General features: G+C 44.6%; 3 protein-coding genes across 10 annotated transcripts in view; 1 reads left to right on the top strand and 2 right to left on the bottom strand.

Annotated features, from left to right (window-relative positions):
- Nucleotides 1-14,350, top strand: part of NLRP3 (NLR family pyrin domain containing 3) — a 91,393-nt gene extending 77,043 nt beyond the window's left edge. For 4 of the 8 annotated variants that reach the window (XM_054481603.1, XM_054481635.1, XM_054481613.1 and 1 more), the window contains 4 exons: nucleotides 417-587; nucleotides 9,034-9,204; nucleotides 9,694-9,864; nucleotides 13,583-14,268. In XM_054481603.1, the coding sequence (XP_054337578.1) occupies nucleotides 417-587; nucleotides 9,034-9,204; nucleotides 9,694-9,864; nucleotides 13,583-13,682 (613 nt within the window). In that variant the 3' untranslated portion in view covers nucleotides 13,683-14,268. Of the gene's footprint in view, nucleotides 1-416; nucleotides 588-9,033; nucleotides 9,205-9,693; nucleotides 9,865-13,582 lie in introns of all 8 variants that reach the window. The other 4 variants (XM_054481624.1, XM_063664635.1, XM_063664716.1 and 1 more) reach the window with 2 other exon arrangements.
- Nucleotides 12,646-13,367, bottom strand: LOC129033361 (NADH dehydrogenase [ubiquinone] 1 alpha subcomplex subunit 3-like). Its single transcript, XM_054481771.2, has 2 exons — nucleotides 13,121-13,367; nucleotides 12,646-12,682 (listed from the first exon to the last, which is right to left on the bottom strand). Exon 1 carries the CDS (start codon nucleotides 13,365-13,367, stop codon nucleotides 13,128-13,130), a length of 240 nt encoding a protein of 79 aa, XP_054337746.1. The 3' UTR covers nucleotides 12,646-12,682; nucleotides 13,121-13,127.
- Nucleotides 14,351-16,196: 1,846 nt separating the features above from the next.
- LOC129014224 (olfactory receptor 2B11) lies at nucleotides 16,197-17,159 on the bottom strand. Its single transcript, XM_054451393.1, has one exon. It carries the CDS (start codon nucleotides 17,157-17,159, stop codon nucleotides 16,197-16,199), a length of 963 nt encoding a protein of 320 aa, XP_054307368.1.
- Nucleotides 17,160-20,192: the final 3,033 nt, after the last annotated feature.

Below are 20,192 nucleotides of genomic sequence, written 5' to 3'. Positions count from 1 at the left end.
TGGGAGAGCGGGGAATGGGAAGACGTTGTTTAATGGTTATGGAGTTTCAGTTCTGCAAGATGAAAGGAGTTCTGGAGACAGTGGTGGTGATGGTTGCACAACAATGTGAATGTGCTTAAGGCCATTAATTGTGCACTTAAACATGGTTAAAATGGTAAATTTTATTTTACACGTATTTTACCACAATAAAGCTGAATGTAGGGAGCTGGGAAGATGTAGTATTGGTGCGAGCTTGGAGAATGCTTACTTGTTATTCCACCAAATGGAAAAGGAAATCAGAAGTGTACTTAGAGCTTGTGTCCACTCCCTTTCCATGTGTAAACTGGAGTAGAGGCAGTGACAGGTACGGGTGCCTCCTTGTCCATGGTGGAGCGTGGGTGAGAGACATGACTGACACTCTGCCATCTTTATGGAAGGTTGGTCAGCTGCTGCCTCACATCAGCATGTTGTCAGGATCTTGCATCAGTATTGAGCACCAGCCATTCCCTGACCAGACTCTACATGGGGGAAAATGCCCTGGGAGACTCAGGAGTCACAATTTTATGTGAAAAAGCCAAGAATCCACGATGTAACCTGCAGAAACTGGGGTAAGTCTTCATGGGTGTCTTAGCAGAAAAGTAACTTCTTTTCAGAGGTGAATTATTTGGAAAATGTGGATGGGGGTTACTTTGGTCAGGCGAGCTGAAGGTAGAATAAGGAGGTAAAAACATCAGAAATGGTTTGAAGGACTGGATGCATATAATGTATACTACTGCTAATAAGATAATTTGTGCTAATTTATGATTATAGAACTAGAGTTTCTTAGTGTTGGAAGAAACCTTAGAGATGGTGCAGCCCAATTGCCTGTTGAGGGAAAAACTTGCTTCCAAGACACTCACATGAATAGTCACCCATTTTATGCGTGCATGCTTGCAAGCATGCAAGTTATCGCACAGTGCGTGCAGCCTCTACACTAGGAAAGAGCTCTTACCCTGCAGCCTCTACACTAGGAGAGAGCTCTTACACTGCCACCTCTACACTAGGAGAGGGCTCTTACCCTGCAGCCTGTACACTAGGAGAGAGCTCTTACACTGCTGCCTCTACACTAGGAGAGGGCTCTTACCCTGCAGCCTCTACACTAGGAGAGGGCTCTTACCCTGCAGCTTCTACACTAGGAGAGAGCTCTTACCTTGCAGCCTCTATACTAGGAGAGAGCTCTTACCCTGCCGCATCTACACTAGGAGAGAGCTCTTACACTGCCACCTCTACACTAGGAGAGGGCTCTTACCCTGCAGCCTCTACACTAGGAGAGAGCTCTTACACTGCAGCCTCTACACTAGGAGAGAGCTCTTACCCTGCAGCCTCTACACTAGGAGAGAGCTCTTGCACTGCCACCTCTACACTAGGAGAGGGCTCTTCCCTGCAGCCTCTACACTAGGAGGGGGCTCTTACCCTGCAGCCTCTACACTAGGAGAGGGCTCTTACCCTGCAGCCTCTACACGAGGAGAGGGCTCTTACACTGCAGCCTCTACACCAGGAGAGGGCTCTTACCCTGCAGCCTCTACACCAGGAGAGGGCTCTTACCCTGCAGCCTCTACACCAGGAGAGGGCTCTTACCCTGCAGCCTCTACACTAGGAGAGGGCTCTTACCCTGCAGCCTCTACACTAGGAGAGGGCTCTTACCCTGCAGCCTCTACGCTAGGAGGGGGCTCTTACCCTGCAGCCTCTACGCTAGGAGAGGGCTCTTACACTGCAGCCTCTACGCTAGGAGGGGGCTCTTACACTGTAGCCTCTATATCCTCAACAGTGTCATGGCTCAGCACCTTCACCTATGTAGCCATGCTCTCCCAGGTACACAGGCTGGTTTGTTAGTGTCTGTCTTTGAAATGTGGTGTACAGACCTGATGATGCATGGTGGATGTTTTACCTCCTGTTGCAGAGAACTATGGTTTCACTGGTGGAACCTCTGATTTCCTTGTTTTTTGGCAGTCACATAAGCCTTTTGGTTCATGTTGGAATTCTGCAGTAAACAGTAGTAGAGAATACCCACTAATAATCATGCACTTTCCCTGTACCACTTTCCTGTATCGCTTTCCCTGTATCACCTGCTCTTTCATGTTCTTACATGGATTTTCTCAGTTGGCTCCAGAAAGATGCTATAGGGTGCGGTATCTGTGTCTCCAATTTAAAGAGGAGAAAATAAAATTCAGGGAGCCTCGTACCTTTGTCCAAGGACACTCAGAGAGAAGGTAGTGGAACTCAGTGTAGACAAACGTCTGTGACCCCCCAAGCCACTGTCTTAATTCCCAGTGCATTGCTTTAAGAGATGTTGCTAATGGGCTCTCTACAGGGCTTCTTCATCTGGCTCTCAGCCTAAGGGTGGGACCTCCAATTTAGCTTTGCTAAACCTCATCTTACCTATCTTTTGACCCATTGACTAGGCAGTTTTGGATCTTCATTCTGTCAATAATATCTACAAATACAATAAGCAATTGTATAGGTCTTCATTCATTCACATTATTAATATATATACCAGCCAGATCAGCATTCAAGACAAAATATAGCAGGAAAGGTCTTCCCAGAGGAGTAATCCATTAATACATAATTAACAACCAATATCTGTTCACAAAGCTCTGTTACTTCCTTGGACCTCTCCCATCAGCCAGTCCTCAGATCTTTCTGTGAAGTCTTCCTGCAGTGCCTTCATTTCCTTGCCATAGGGTATTACCCTTCCTTAGCAAATTGCCTTAGAATATTACTCTTCCTTGGCAATTTGACTTCTGCTTGTCTAGGTTTGTTCAACAGACATGATTTGGTCCCTTTATTTTGCAGGCCCTCTGGGGGCTTTGTGGTGGGCACTGACAGTAGCAGTGAGTAAAACAGACCAAAATTCTGTTTTCTCAACCATTCTTTTAGGGAAATGATAACAGATAATAGACAAGCTAAACAATATTATACCATGTGTATAAGAGCTATAAGAAAAACTGGAGTGACAGCGAGGGGTGCTTCTCTGCTCAGATTTGGCGAGTGCCTCTCTGAGCGGGTGACATTGGAGCAGGTGCTAAGTGAAGTGTGGGATGGGCTGTGAAGGAGCCAGAAGAGCCCTCCAGGCAAAGCAGATGGAACCGAAGAGGCCCAGGCACAGGTGCTCAGGTGACTCTCAGTGATCCTGGTTCCAAATTCCAAATGACAAGCCAATTACAAATGTGCCTGATGCATCTGTAATACACTCTATGTAGTTACTATTGTCAATACCTAACCTGGTAGAACTGCTGTAATAAAGTGTCACAAACAGAGCGGCCTAAACAGCAAGAGTTTATTGCCTCTCAGTTCCAGAGGCCAGAGTCTGAGACTGAGGCATCAGCAGGCTGGGTCCTTACAGGTCATACAGGTCCTTCCCAGTCCTTACTTTAGTTGACATCTGCTGCCTTTAATTCATTTCTCTCTTCCTCTTTGGAAGCCTTCTTCTCTCTTATTTTTAGGTCACTGCTTAGTCTTTCCTGCTAATGTTATAGCTTCCCCCTCCCTGGATCCTGCATTGGCTTCTCTTCCTGTGGTCTGGGGATTTCACAACTGGTTTAGTTGTTGTTTTTTTTTTTTTGAGATAGACTCTTACTCTGTCACCCAGGCTAAAATGCAGTGGTGCAATCTTGACTCACTGCAACCTCCGCCTCCCGGGTTCCAACAATTCTCCCGCCTCAGCCTTCTGAGTAGCTGGGACTACAGGTGTGCATTGCCATGCCTGGCTAATTTTTGTAGTTTTAGTAGATAAGGGGTTTCACCATGTTTGCCAGGCTGGTCTCGAATTTCTGACCTCAGGTGATCTGCCTGCCTTGGCCTCCCAAAGTGCTGGGATTACATGCGTGAGCCACACACCCTGCCTAGTTTACCTTTTTTTTTGTTGTTGTTACTAAATGTTTCTAAACTCCCTGAGAATTCTCATATACCTCTCAATTTCAACAACAGTAGTTCTCAAGCCCAGATATCATTCACAAACTTTTTATTAGAAAAGTAACACATGCTTGGTGTAAACATATCATAGTACAGACAAAGTGGTAAGTGAAAGCTCCTTCTCAGCCCTCTTCTGAGAGAGCCATTTACAATAGTCTGATGAACAACCATCCAGACTTTTTTTTAATACAATAGATTGTTATATAATCCATTCATCTGTCCATCCATCCATCCATCCATCCATCCATCATCCATCCCTCTATTGTCCATCCGTCAATCCATCCATCCATCCATCCATCCATCCATCCAAGGGAGTATCAGAGCTTCGTGAACATATATTGGTTGCTAATTTTGGACAAATAGATTTCCTGTATATGCTGATCTGGGTGGTATTTATATCAGTAATGTGAATGAAGACCTATGTGATTTTCATGTTGCATTTGTAATACATTGTTACGTAGTGTTTTAAATGCCTAGTCTGTTAGAGCTGCTGTAATAAAGTATCACAAACAGAGCAGCTTAAACAACAGAAATTGATTGTCCCTCAGTTCTGGAGGCCAGAAGTGTGAGATTAAGATGCTAGCAGGCTGGGTCCTTCTGAGGGCTGTGGGGAATCTGTTCATGCTTCTCTTTGGCTTCTGGTGGAATGTCATCTTGCTGAACATATTTTGCCATTCCTTGGCCTGTAGATGCCTTTCCCACACCATTGCCTTTATCTCTATGTAGTGTCTTCCCTGTGTCTGTGTGCGTCTTTCTCCATGTCCCAAGTTTCCCTGTGAAAGAACACAACTCATGTTAGATTCATAACGACCTGATCTTAACTAATTACATTTTCAGTAACTGTATCACCAAATAAGGTCACAATCTGAAGTACTTGGGCCTAGGACTTCCACATATAAAGTCTTAGAGGAAACAATTCAATCCATAACACCCTATCTATTGAAACTAGAACCATAATATAAATATTTTTCTGTGATATCCTTTTTTCATTTATCATGGATAAATTTCCATGCTGATTTGTGTAGATCTATCGATTGGGGCATAATATCCCATAGTGTGCTTTACCATAATTTATTTCATCAAATCATGCATTTTGGGATAACTGTTCTTTTCCACTATTACAAACAACTCTGCAAAAAGCACATTTGTATATATAGTTTTATGCATGTGTATTTGCTTTGAGATAGATATCTATAAGTGGCATTAATCGGTCAAAACTTTTATGCATTTTATATGTTAGGTATAGCCACACATGTGGCTGTGTGTTAGGTATAGCCTATGTGTTAGGTATAGCCACATTTTTTTCTCTTGAACTTTAGGTCCTCATCTCTGGCTGCATATTGTGTACTGCCTGTCTCAATACTGCTCAAGGGTCACACATGCTGAGCATTTGCAACATTGGTTTAATTATCATACCCCACCTTCCACCCCCGTTCTCTGACCTGCTCCTGCCCTCTTCCTCCTGCCTCATTGAATGGTGGGGCTTTCCAGGAGGCTCCCGAGTGAGTAAACAGGGGACGGTCCTAAATGCTCTGCTTTCGGTTCCCTCTACCACTCATCACTACACCAGAGGGAACTTTTTAAAATGCAAATTTGAAAATATTGACCCTTTGTTCAAAAACCTTCAAAAGTTCTTCTCTGTAGTCAGAGTGACATCTTAGCTTGGCACACAAGGCTGTCCCTGATACTGCCCTCTCTCCTGCCATACCTTGCACCACATTTTGAGTCATATTGGATGAGTTTTGTTTTGCTGTTTTAGAGATGGGGACTTGCTATGTTGCTCAGGCTGAATTTGAATTCCTGGGTTCATCTACAGCCGTACTACCCACAGTGCCTGATCTCATCTGAACTCCTGGGGTCAAGCAATCCTCCTGTCTCAGCCGCCCAAGTAGCTGGGACTATAGGTGGACATCACTGTGCCCAGCTATGAATTAGTTTTGAAACATCTTGGTGGTTCTTTTAATCTTCCTTATTCTTGCTACTCTTTTCCTTTTGCCTGGAAGGTTACCCCCACTTTCCCACTTTCTACTATCCATCTAAGAAGCTCCTACTTATTTTTTAATTACTGTGATCCTCATTTTGTCCATTTAAAAGCAGGGATAAAAATAACATTCCCATCTTGAGGTTGTGATCATTCAATGAGATAACGCTATTTAAAGTCATCATCCATGTCAAGCACACAATAAATACTCAAAAAATGTTTGATCTTCTTCTTCAGATTCCTTCCTTCCTTCTTCCTCCTCCTCTTTGTTTCTTTTCCCTTTCTTTCTTTCTTTCTTTCTTTTCTTTCTCTCTCTTTCTTTCTCCCTTCCCTTCTTCTCCCCTCCCCTCCTTTCCCTTTCCCCTTTCCCATTTCCTTTCCTTTCCTTTATTTTCCTTTCTTTTCTTTTCTTTTTTTAAGACAGGGTTTTGTTCTGTGGCTCAGCCTGGAGTGCAGTGGTAGGATCATAGCTCACTGTAGCCTTGAACTTTCCTGGGCTCAAGCAATCTTCCTGCCTCAGCCTTCTGACTAGCTAGGACTACAGGTGTGTACCACCATGCCTGGGTAATGTTTAAAATTTTTTTGTAGAGACAGGGTCTTGCTATGTTGCCCAGGCTGGTCTCAAACTCCTGGCCTCAAGTGGTCCTCCCACCTTGGCCTCCCAAAGCACTGGGATTCAGTTTTCATTATGAGACATTTCTGTGACATAGGCAGGTAGTTAATAAATAAAAATCCCCAACCAATTAACTTAATACAGTACATGGCAAGATATCTGTGCTTGGTAAATGTAGAGCTCAGTTAGGTGGATTGGTTGAAATCAAGATGTTATGTCAATCACATTCCTCTAATCCAAGGATTGGTTCGTGGGACATGGTTGTTTGATTCTTTAAACATTTTATTATGTGTTCAGTGTAACTGTTGATTAATAGTTACCGCATTTTCACAATTTGGATATGATGTTTTCTTAACAAAACTACACCGTCTGTTGCAACTTCTGCTACTACTACTACTGTGTAGTGCTCCCCAAACATCTGTTGAATAATCCATTCTACTCCTTTTTGGAAATAGTGGTAAAGCCTGCATAACTTTAATTACATAATTTTAAAAATATTTTCTCTTTTCCTCTTTGAAGACCATCCCCATTCTACTAGAATGTCCCTGGCCTTTGCCAGGAATCCTACTAATCTCTTCTGCATGTTCATTAACAACAACCCTCTGATAGAATTCTTACCGGGGACAAGAGCTTAGTAGAAGCCACTCAAAACTTGCTTTGTTTTTGTCTGTCTCTCTTGGGCTTCATTTCCCTATTAGTCTTACTTACTGTGTCTTTTCAATTTGACTCTTCCTTAATTGGGAAGATAGAAACCAGTGGGTGGATAATCACTTTTTCCTGCTCGTCATTTGTTCATGCTTTACTGTCTGAATAAACTTTTTCTGTATTTCTATTTTTCCTGCCTCATAGACACCAAAGAGCTTAAAAAATATGCCATTACCAAGGACTCTGGCAGGAAGGAGGCAGTCACCTGAGCTATTCCTGGCTTCATGGAATAGAAGCATCTGTGCTCCTAGGAATTACACCACCAGTGATTTTAGAGCTCTTATGCTCTTCCTGGGTGATAGAATGGGCTTGATTTGACTCAAGAATAGTACATCAAAACTCTTAATTCCATTGAGATTGATGCATTTTTTGGGTTTTATGCTCTAAGAGGCCTTTTGCTGTGCAGAGGGAAGAGAGAGGTGGACAGAAAGGGCCGTGGGGAGAAGATGAGACTAAAAGGTGGAAAGTCCAGGTCTGGATCCCTCCCCACCACACACCTGCTCTGTGGCCTTGAGAGAAACATGTAATTTTTATAAGCCTTAGATTTCTAATCTGTAAAATGTATGTAATAGTTTTAGCTGCACTCCTTCCTTGCCAGGTTGATATAATAATCAAATAAGACTGGTCTCTGGGTCAGGCACAGTGGCTCATGCCTGTAATCCCAGCACTTTGGGAGGCCAAGGTGGGTGGATTGTCTGAGCCCAGGAGTTTTAAGACTGCAGTGAGCTGTGCACTCGGCCTGGGTGACAGAGCAAGAGCCTGGCTTTTTCTATTTATTTATTTTTTTGAGACAGAGTCTCACTTTGTTGCCCAGGCTGAAGGGCAGTGGCGTGATCTCGGCTCACTGCAACCTCTGCCTCCCGGGTTCAAGCAATTCTCCTGCCTCAGCCTCCCGAGTAGCTGGGATTACAGGTGCCCACCATCGCCCTGACTAATTTTTATATTTTTAGTAGGGATGGGGTTTCACCATGTTGGCCATGCTGGTCTTGAACGCCTGACCTCGTGATCTACCCTCCCAAAGTGCTGGGATTACAGGCATAAGCCACTGCACCTGGCCTTATTTATTTATTTATTTAGGCAGGGTCTCACTCTGTCACCCAGGCTAGAGTGTGGCAGCGCAATCATGGCTCACTGCAGCCTCGACTTCCTGGACTCAAGTGATCCTCCCACCTCTCCAATGTGGGTGAGGGCTGCAGCGAGAAAGATGTGAAAGGGGCATTTGGGGGCGCAGGAAGATGGGAGGTGGCAATTGCTAAGGGCCCTGCGGTATTCCTGTCACAGCCCTAGCTACAGCTTAGAAGGTCACAATGGACTTTCACCTGTTGTCTTTGATATTTAAATCAGCACCGACTTCCATGAGGAGGATTTTTTTTTCCTGTCTCTCTTAAAAAAAAAGACCCCTGCAGTGTAGGTGTCTGCAGTGTTATGGGGATTATTAGTTGAGGATAACCACTGGGATGTCTTTCTGGAAGAAGTGGTGCTGAGGAGCACTCCTGGCCAGAGGAAAGCTGTGTGAGGAGGAGGAGGAGTATGGGGTAACTGGCTTAGTTTGCCTTGGCTCTTTCTGTCAGACTGATACAGCAAAGCATCTGCTGAGACATCATTTGTGTCTCCTGTGACAGCCAGAGACAGCAGGTCTTGCTCTCCCCAGATCATATCCCAGATGCTGGCTCCTGCTCTCTGAGCTGAAGGCTGCAGCTGAAGGCTACAGCTGCTGAGAGAGGACAAGGCACTGAGTCGAAGCAGCTGCACAGTGTTGGGGAAGAGCTGGGTACTGAGGACTCTTCTCCCTGTTCTTCTACAGGTTGGTGAATTCTGGCCTTACGTCAGTCTGTTGTTCAGCTTTGTCCTCGGTACTCAGCACTAATCAGAATCTCACGCACCTTTACCTGCGAGGCAACACTCTCGGAGACAAGGGGATCAAGCTACTCTGTGAGGGACTCTTGCACCCTGACTGCAAGCTTCAGGTGTTGGAGTAAGTCCTTTGGCTTATTACAGCGATGAGAACACATGGTGGCCAAGGGTGGAGGGACGGTTAGGCAGAGTGGCCACAAGATAATCTGTATCTTAGAAGTGAGGTGTCTTCTTAGTGTTTGCCTTGTTACAGGATCATGGGACTGGGAGGAGTCCTTCTAGATGATATAAAGGTAGGAATTTGAGTCCTTACCATCACAGTTTTCTGTACCACAAAACAAGGAGGGCAGTATGACACTTACATTTTATGGAAATGTAGGGAAAGGCACAGAATTTGGTAAATCAATGAACAAATCACTGTTACTAATTTGAAAAAGAGAGAGAAGAATAATTACTGGCATACAAGGCTACTTCAAGCTAGTTAGTCCTGTGCTCCTGGGCTTTTTTTTTTTTTTTTCACCTGAAACAAGACAGGCTAAGATGCTAAGATCTTGGGGAGCTGGGGGGATGGTTAAGGGGACATTTTCTTTAAATCACCCCCCTTTTGCAGATTAGACAACTGCAACCTCACGTCACACTGCTGCTGGGATCTTTCCACGCTTCTGACCTCCAGCCAAAGCCTGCGAAAGCTGAGCCTGGGCAACAATGACCTGGGTGACCTGGGGGTCATGATGTTCTGTGAAGTGCTGAAACAGCAGAGCTGCCTCCTGCAGAACCTGGGGTGAGTGTGCTCTGCAGAGATGCCCGTGGTGGGACTCTGAGTTCTCAGGAAACGTTGACTGTTATCAAAATCCAGGATGGCTCTGGCTTCATTTGCAGCCACTCAAGATTAGGTTGGGCCTGGGTCAGTTGTGGTGGATTTTTAAAAATAGAGAATATGGGGTTAAACTACACATTCCACTTCATTGAGATGATTAGAATCACCAAGGCTAAGCTGGATTTCACCCATATTCCCCAAAGAAACACAAGCCCTCATGCGATCATGGCCAAGGAGGATTCTGTTCTACACAAGGAACCGAACTTCGTAGAACTCGTCTATGGGTCATCCAAATTGGAAGGGTCTTTACATAGTGGGGATCTTGTTGTTTTGTTTCTGAGGATTTCTTTTTTTTTTTTTTCTTGAGACAGAGTCTCGCTTTGTCGCCCAGGCTGGAGTGCAGTGGCGCATCTTGGCTCACTGTAAGCTCTGCCTCCCGGGTTCACCCCATTCTCCTGCCTCAGCCTCCCGAGTAGCTGGGACCACAGGTGCCTGCCACCACACCCGGCTAATTTTTTGTATTTCTAGTAGAGACGGGGTTTCACTGTGTTAGCCAGGATGGTCTCCATCTCATGACCTCGTGATCTGCCCGCCTCGGACTTCCCAAGTGATGGGATTACAGGTGTGAGCCTCCATGCCCGGCGGTTTCTGAGGATTTCTAAATGGGAAAAGAGTGCTCCAGGAACAGCAAGATGGGAAATTACATGAAATTCAACAGTGTGTCAGGACATTGCTGGCCCACCTCTGTGATACCACTGAGGTAGTCGTCTCCTCTTTAGCAAGAGCTTCCTGGCGAGTCCCACGGTTCTGTCAGCCGTGATGATCGCACTTTTCCCTGAAGACGTTTTCACTGCTTGGCTTTAAGGCCAACATGCTCTCCTGGGTTTTCTCCTATTTCATTAGCTCCTTCTACTCAGTCTCCTTTCTGGCCTTTTCTTCATCATCCTGACCCTTATGTGTTGAATCCTCAGAGCTTAGTCGCTGGGCTAATTTTTCTTCCCTACGCTTTCTCCCTCATTTAAATTATCTGGTCTTCTGGCTTCATGATATGTGTGCTGTGGCCTCCAGATTATATGTCCATAAATTCTGTGTCTCCGTGCTTGGCTGATCTTTCTTCTTGAAGGTTTAATAAACCTCTCAAACATCACATCTAGATCCACACCCATGCTATTCTCTTCTACCCGAAACCTGATTCTTCCCCATTTCAGTCAATGGTCACTTCCTCCAAGCTGCTTGGGCCAAAACATGTCTGCTTCTGTCTGTCTGTGGTTTTTCCTTATAACCACGTCCAATGTGTCAGCACACCCTGTGAGCTCTGCCTTGCCAGCTTGGCCACTCCCTGACCACTTCAGCTCCACGGCGTCTTCCGTGGCTCAAGCCACCATCACCTGGTGTCTGGATTGTCATGGTGGCATTCTGACAGGTCACCCTGCATCTGTTATTCTGATTTTAGCAGACAAGGGATTCAGCTAAAACGTAACTCGCATCATATCACTCTTGCCAACATCGTCTTCTTATCACTTTCATAATCAGAGCAAGAAACTCATGATGGCTTCCATGCCCCGCATAATCCAGCCTCTCCTGCTTCCGAAGATTCTGCTTCTCCCAACCCTTGCTTATTCTGCCCCAGTACAGTGACCTCCTTGCTGTTTTGCAAGAACACTGTCATCTCTGGATTTTTGCACTTGCTTTTCTTCTGGCCTAGAACTCTCTCCCCTTCAATATCCCAGGCATTATTCTCTGTACCTTCCTAAATTTTCTGCTTAAAGGTCTTCTCTGTGAGGCTATCTTTGACTATTCTACTGAAAATAGAAGCGCTTTTTTCTTCTCTTCTCATTCTCCTCTGCAGTGTAGACATCTTATGTGCTATGTCATTTTCTTGTTTATTTATTATCTATCTCTGTTCCCAAAATACAAATTCCTTTAGTCCAGGGACTTCTGTCCATATTAATGATCTCAAGGCTGAGAACCTGTTGGAATGCAGGTTTGAATAAACACAAGTTTGAATCAGCCTTGCATCCTTGTGCCAACATAATGGAGCACGTTTGCTGCAGGACAAGCCAACGTTCCCAGAGCTAAGAGAGATGGGGGAACAAACGAAGGATTGGTCAGGTCAAAGCTGGGGACACTGCTACATGTAGCATCACTGACCTAGCCTTGAGGGACATTCCAGACCCAGGCTGAGGGACAGGCTCAAAATAGATTGAAGAATCCATGAATGCAATCAACCCATTTTCTCAGGCTGCGATAACAAGCTGCTCTAGACTGTGTGACTCAAACACAGATTTATTATCTCACAATACTGGAGGCTAGAAAGTCCAAAATCAAGTCTCTGATGAATTTGGTTGCTGGTGAGAGTCCTCTTCCTGACTTGCAGATGGCTACCTTCTTGCTATGTGATTGCATGGAGGGAGGGGAGGCAAGGGAGAGAAGACAAGGGAGAAAGAACAAACTCTCTGATATCTCTCCTGTAAGGGCACTCACCCCATCCTGAGGGCCCCACCCTCACAACTTCATCTAACTCTAACTACCTCTCAAGGGCCTCACCTTTAAGTACCGTCACGTTAGGGGTTCGGGCTTCATCATGGGAATTGTTAAGGAAGACAAACATTCAGTATATAACACCACCAAATTGAGATGGTTAGAAATGGTGCAGGACAAATGGGTGGATTTATTAGTTAAGTTGCAAGGGAAACTTTATTAAAGAGGAGGAAGAACTTACATCGAAGATGTGAGAGGCATCCTGGGCAAATGCAACGTGTAGAATTCATCAGGTTAGTGACTAAATGAACATAAGGTAAAAAAATTTACAAGACAGTTAAGGAAGTGTAAATGCTGACTGGACATACAGTGATACTAAGAAATTATTGTTAAACAATTTTGGTGTGATAGTGATATTGTAATTATATTTTAGTGTCACAAAGTGAATTATTGATAGATGCATTAAATGCAGTATTTAAAGTAATCCATGGGTGGGAGGAGTGGGTGGGCAAAAGAAGAAACAAGTTGACATGACCTGTTTAATTGTCGAACTTGGGTAATGGACACGGGGGTTCATTATACTATTTTCTATACTTTCATGTATGCTTAAAATTTTCTCAGCTAGATAGTTAAAAATATAACAGGAACCACATTGGGAACTTAGAGCTTTTTTTCTTTTTTTTTTCACATTTTATTGGGAGCCGTGGGAGGGGCCTCCTCTGTCATTGGAGGTGCTCACAGTTTCTTCAGCCACTCCAGGCTGGGGCCCTGGGGGTCTGGGGGTGGCTGGGCACGTCAGGCGTGTTCCCATCATCGCGGACGGGCACTGGATAGTTGTAGGGCGTGGCCTCGTTGATCGTGGAGTAGTTGGTGTAGGGGCTGAACGGGGGCAGAATTACAGCGAGGCTCCCGATGACTAAGGACACGACGAGCACTGGCTCCTTGGCCCAGACATTCTTGAAGAATGCGCCGAGTCTCGCGGCCATCTTGGTCTCGGCGGCGGCGGCGGCGACAGCGGCGAGGACGCGGAGCACTCTGGGAGTTGTGGTCCCTCTTTTTTTTTTTTTTTTTTTTTTTTTTTTTTTTTACATTTTAGAAGTGTGTGGAGTTTAGGGAAATGAAGAGATGAGACTTTTAAGGTTAACGATTCTGAAAGAGTTATCTGAAGAGTGCAACCCAGGCTTTCTATTTGCTTTTACAGGTTGTCTGAAATGTATTTCAATTATGAGACAAAAAGTGCGTTAGAAACACTTCAAGAAGAAAAGCCTGAGCTGACCATCATCTTTGAGCCTTCTTGGTAGGGGTGGAAACAGGGCTGCCAGACGCCAGTGTTCTCCGGTCCCTCCAGCTGGGGGCCCTCAGGTGGAGTGAGCTGCGATCCATCCAGGCCAGGATGATCCTTCCGGTGGAGTGTCGGAGAAGAGAGCTTGCCGACGATGCCTTCGTGTACAGAGCTTGGGCATCTCCTTTACGCCTGGGTGAGGAAGACACCAGGACAATGACAGCATCAGATGTTGTTCTCATCACAGCGCCTCATTAGAGGATGTTCCTCTTGGTGATCTCACGTAATTAGCTCATTCAATAAAGAACTTTCTTTGTCTTTATTTTTCTCTTCTCACTGTCTTTCTTTTTCCTATCTTTTTTCTTCTTTGTTCTGTTTACTTTTGCTCATATCATCATTCCTGCTATCTTTCTATTAACTGACCATAACACAGAACTAGTTGACTATATATTGTTGAAATTTTATGGCAGCTATTTATTTATTTAAAATTTTTGTAATAGTTTTGTTTTCTAATAAGAATAACCCATGCTTTTTGTAGCTAGTTGAAAAATCGGGAATATGTAAAACTTTTTTGTATTTATTTAATTAAATTGTTTCCTTTTCTTAATTTTAAAAAAGAGTACCTAGAAATTTTTCAAATTATTTCTCTAAACCAGTAAAGATAAATTAAATTGTTTGGTGCATTTTAAAAGTCACTTTGGCAAATGATTTCATTGTAGATAATTTTAAAAAAATTACCTCACTCTAACTGTAATGAGTGGAATTTCATCTTTGATAGGATAGGAGATTGAAAATCGTGGAGGGAAAGGTTTGAGAGTATCAGATCCTGCACTCCTAACTAGAAGTATTATGTAGAAGATGCATCTTGCTTTCAGTTGATAACAGCTTATTTTGGATTTATCCCATCCGAGGAACAGTTCATCTATTATACTTCACAGAGCATTAAGTTATAAGGAAATATTTACTAATTGCTTCTCTACACATGGACAACTCTTAAACCGCATGGAATTGCTCAGGATAGAAATACTATTTCTTCTATACAATTAGCCATCAAAGTAGCCACACTTTGCTACTCAAAGTGTAGTCTATGAACTGTCGATATAAGGAGCTTGCATAAGAATGTAAAACAATCACATTATTAAACATGCCTTTTAGATGAGCTGACACTTAAAAAACCCTTAAGACTATTTGTATAAGGGAAACAGTATGAGATTTACATTCTGTTGCAAACTCTGTCTTGTTAGCACTTCTGAGAAGCACCAACTGGAGATTGGGTTTCTGCATCTTGGTGAACTATCACCAACTGCCTTCCTGCTACAAACACTTTGATACCCTGTATAAATAATGTAATCAGAAACACATAGCTGGGCTTGAAAGAGAGAAAGAGAACCTTTGGGCATTAGGACGTTAAAACTGGCCAGGTTGCTGAGAATGCCATTATTTCATTCCTTTTTATGGCTGAATAGTATTTTTCCATGGTATATATCTCACATTTTCTTTTTCTTTTTTTTTTGAGATGGAGTCTTGCTCTGTTGCCCAGTCTGGAGTGCAGTGGCGCCATCTCAGCTCACTGCAACCTCCGCCTCCCAGGTTCAAGCAATTCTCTGCCTCAGCCTCCTGAGTAGCTGGGATTACAGGCATGTGCCACCATGCCCACCTAATTTTTGTATTTTTAGTAGAGACGGGGTTTCACCATCTTGGCCAGGCTAGTCTTGAACTCCTGACCTCGTGATTCACCCGCCTTGGCCTCCCAAACTGCTGGGATTACAGGCATGAGCCACTGTGCCTGGCTGGTTCCATATTTTTCCAGTTGCAAATTGTGCGGCTATAAACACGCATGAGCAAGTATCTTTTTCGTATAATGACTTATTTTCCTCTGGGTAGATGACCCGTAGTGGGATTGCTGGATCAAATGGTATATCTACTTTTAGTTCTTTAAGGAATCTCCACACTGTTTTCCGTAGTGGTTGTACTAGTGTTTGTACTAGTTTACATTTCATGGAAAAACTTTCTGTAGAAGAAAATGTGAACTACAGACAAAAAAAAAAAAATCAAAATCACAGGAAAGAGATAGCAATCTACTTCATTCCTGGAATTGAAAAAGTCGTGTAAAATTTGTGGAGATTTAAGTATATGGAGAAAAACATATTCATTATAAGTAAAATAAGATTGTATTTCAGCTTCATCTTGTGTATACTTAGGAGTAATAGAAAAGAGACAAATGGGGAGAGAATAAAAGAAATATAGGAAGAGGAAAAGAGAAAAGAATCAGGAAATTGGAAGTTAAGTAATTCCGCACATACTTATTGAAGTCTATTTAAACAATGCTTAAAAACATATGGCCTCTTAGAATTACACTTTTAAAATGAACTTTGTCGCTGTGGGATTTGGGGCATCATGACAGGAAGTGAGATGTTTGAAGACAGGGTTTTTGAGCTCTCTGGGTATTAACTCCTTAAGTGAAAGATGCTCTGAGTGCACAATAGACTTGTGCAGTGTTCTTTGATTGATGGAGATGCTACATCTCATGTCCTCATCGACCACAGAGCCTCCAGATCCTGGCCAGGAGTCTCCTCAGAGCCCCCTTCATATCTTTATTTCTCAGGGTGTAGATGAAGGGATTGAGAGTGGGGGTGATTATGGAATAGAAGAGAGAAATAAATTTGCCCTGCTCTTGGGAGTAGCTGGAAGGGGGCTGCAGGTACATGTAAATGGCAGGCAGGTAGAAGAGGCAGAGGGAGACAATCATCAGGTGGGAGGAACACGTCCCAAAGGCCTTGTGTCGTCCCTTGGAGGACTGGATCCTGAGCACTGCGCGGGCAATAAAGCCATAGGAGAGAAGGATGAGAGCCAGGGGCACCAACATGAAGAAGGCCACCAGCACAGCCAGCGTGGCGTCATTCACAGCGGTGTCAGCACACGACAGCTTGATCATGGCTGGCACCTCACAGAAAAAGTTGTTTAGCACCTGCTGCCCGCAGAATGGCAATTGCACTGTCAGGACCACCTGCACGAAGGAGTTGCCGAAGTCACTGAGCCAGGCCAGAGCCACAAGCTGCTGACAGAGAGCATGGTGCATGAGAACGGTGTAGTGCAGGGGCTTGCAGATGGCCACGTAGTGGTCCAGGGCCGTGGCGGCCAGGACGATGCACTCCGTGCAACCCAGCCAGTGGAAGACTGCATACTGCACAGTGCAGCCTCCATAGCTGATGGTCTTCTGGGAACTGCCCATGTTGACCAGCATCTGAGGGACCGTCATAGAAGTGTAGCAGAGGTCTGGGAAGGACAGGTGACTGAGGAAGACGTACATGGGGCTGTGGAGTCGGGGATCCAGCCGGGATGCCAGGATGATGGCCACGTTCCCCGACATGGCCAGCACATAGGACAGCAGGAGGACCACAAAGAGAGGGAGTGCCAGCCATGGCCTGTCAGACACACCCAGAAGGATGAAGGCTTTAGGGGGGTCCCCTGAGAAGCTCTGGTTGTCACTTTTCATGTGGCAGCATTTTCTGGCACCTGTGGCAAATTGAGAAAACTGGAATGAATAATACCTGAGAAGAGGAATTGCTCACTTTCCTTCCTCTTGCATCCACTCTTCCTTCCCCAGGTGATAGCCTGTTTGATTCTCCTTACTGAGATGCTGGGATGTGGAAGGGTCAGAACCAGGAGCCCCAGCAGCAGCGTCTGTGTCTTTGCTTTCCTTTCTGCTCAGTGGCCTCAACTAAGCCATTTAATATTCTTGAACTTCTGCATCTGTAAAATGGGGAGAAATACCTGCTTCAATTGCCAAGACTTGGGGATGATAGAGACATTAAGTATGTGAGAAGAATACCTCACAAATGACAATTGTGTTCCAGGTAGAGCGAAGCCTGCCACAGCTCCCATCACAGTCAGAATGTTTGATTTCTCTCTACATCCACATTGACAGGGAATCGTCCACCTCTTTAGGCTTTCCCATTTTGGGAGGTAGTGGTAGGAGGGAAGTGGGCGGTGACATGAAGTAAGCGGAAGGGCTTTGTGAGCAGCTGGGGGCTGTATTGATAGGACCACCCTCTGTCACTGGCTCACGCTTGCATCTGGCTCCCCAATTCATGCTGATCTCTGCTGTCATGACCGCACACGCACAGGCAGCCCTGTCACTCACACTGGAGGTAAAAGCAGCACGATTCTAGGTCCTGTGAGTCTCTGGAGTGGAAAAGCCAAGTCATATGTTACTTCAGCCCCTGAATAGGTCATGGCAGTTAATGAGACTCCAGAGCATGGAATTTTTAGCACAGGGAGAAAGCTCTTGATTGGCATGAGAAACGTAGCCCCTGGAATTGTCTACGGAAAGATCAGACTGCCGTCTAGGGCTAGGTTTTATCTGATGGCTTGAGTGACATTCCAATTTCCTGCACAATTTCTTTGCCGAGCAGCTGTCACCTCTCAGTGATAGAAAACAGCCAATTTGATTTCTGAAACCATTGCTGTTAGGAAGCAACTGGGTTGCCACCTGCTGATTCGTGGGTCCTTTCGACTGCACCATTGGCTTCTCACCTCCTACACTCGCTCAAGCATTGCACACCTTCCAGTTCCTGATGGGGATGATATGCTCCATGATAGGACTGAAAAATATTATTAATAAACAATAATTAATTAATCATTCATAATAAATCCTGTAAGCAGATAATTTATGAAGGATTTTTATTCTTGATTTGGTATCTTATGCATAGACTGTAAAACTAACAGAGATCTGTTCAGCTTAGATATTGCAACAGGTGTTCCCCGCTGCCCCAGTTGATATTCTGAAGAACTCTACTGTTACTGGAAAACAACTCAAACTCCAGGGTTTCGATGGAGGAATAAGTTCAAATTTTCCCTCCTGCTTCTCTAGTTTCAAAACTACACACGGTTTGTTAGAAGGTTCCCAATATTCTTGTGAAACACTCAATTATCATACCTCCTCCCAGGTTCTATCAACAATACTTATGGAATAAACTTCACAGAATGTGATCTTATCTCTAATGAGCTCAAGATGCCAGTCAAAACAGTGAGCTGTGGCCGAGCAAAGTCAAGCTAGCACATTTTCAAGTCTAATTATTAAGAAGTAAAGGAATTATGACATTTCTTTTTCTGAGATTTCTGATTCCAGAGTTTCTTTTCAGAGCCTAAACTGGGAGAAAAGGGAGAAGTTGTAGGGATAGTGAAGAAAGAAATGAGAGAATGAAGGAAGCAAGAAAGATAGAGGGGTAAATGTATGCGGCAATTTATAATAAAGACAAATTATTTACCACTCACTACGAGCCAGGTATGGTAATAATAACTTGGTGTTGCTTTAATATCTCAGCAAAGACTGTGTTTTCACCCCTAATTCACTGAGCAACTCGGGAGAATAGCTGGTCTACCTTAGTTACACGGCAGCAAATGGTAAAGCCAGGACTGAAAGCCAAACTCCTGCTCTTCACTGCTATTCTCTCCAGAACTTTGCTTTAAAAAAAGAGCAGCTGCTGACATGGGGAGCAGCAAGGGCAGTTGCGTAAACGACTGAGACAAAAGAAGTTCCTGGGAAGGGGAGGTGAGGGAGAGGAAGGTCACAGGACAGAAAGGAGCAGGGATTAGAGAGGAGAGGTTTTCTTGTAATTATAGTCCACTGTACATGTGCACACTTACATATACACGTGCACACACATGCATGCGCGTGCACACACACACACACTCACACGCACACACACACACACACGGTTTCTCAACGGCAAAGCTGGATACTGCCCAGGCCTGCCCCTCATGCCCTGGATCTGATGTCCTTCTGTTCAGGTGTTTCCACACGGAGCTTTCGTAGGTGTCTGGCCTCTGCACTCCCTGACCTTCTTTCATCTTCCCACTACCCAAGTACAGGTGCCCCCCCAAGGCACAGCCTTGCTTCCCTGGATGGACACAGTCATTCCCACAAACGTCACCGTTGCATTCAAATGGAATCCCTCCAGGCTGTATCTACAGTTGTCAGTTCCTCACTCACCTCTAACCCCCTTTTTGACATTGTGAACTGAGGCATCCCAAATTTCACCTGGCAGCCATCCCCCCAGACTCAAACCAGCTCCTTTATCTTAATTCTGGCTGACTTCCCTTCAGTCACCGTGATGCCAAGTACTGAGGTTCTTTCTATTCATGTTCTACTCCTCATTCACTCTAGTTCAACACCGAAGTTAAATAATTCAACACCCACACAATGCTGTGATCCCACCACAATGTTGCATCATTGCAGGCACGCACCGTCTGTATCCTCACCACTGCCATCCTGGGCAGAAACACCCACCAGGACCCCTCTTGGAACTTGCTACCTGCCTCTCTGCAGAAACGCCCACCAGGACCCCTCTTGGAACTTGCTACCTGCCTCTCTGCAGGCAGCTTCAACCCCTCACTCACCCTCACACAAAGTCATCTTTCTGAGACTCAGGCCTTAAGGCAAAAGATATCTTTAGGTGTTTCAATTACCAAAAATGTAAGAACCCATCACTCAAGAGTTACCTGCTGATTGTATCATGTTCACAGT

The sequence above is a fragment of the Pongo pygmaeus genome, chromosome 1 (genome assembly GCF_028885625.2).
Source record: "Pongo pygmaeus isolate AG05252 chromosome 1, NHGRI_mPonPyg2-v2.0_pri, whole genome shotgun sequence".
Classification (NCBI taxonomy): Eukaryota; Metazoa; Chordata; class Mammalia; order Primates; family Hominidae; genus Pongo; species Pongo pygmaeus.
The sequence above is the reverse complement of the archived record's forward strand: the minus strand, read 5'-3'. Positions and strand labels throughout refer to the sequence as shown.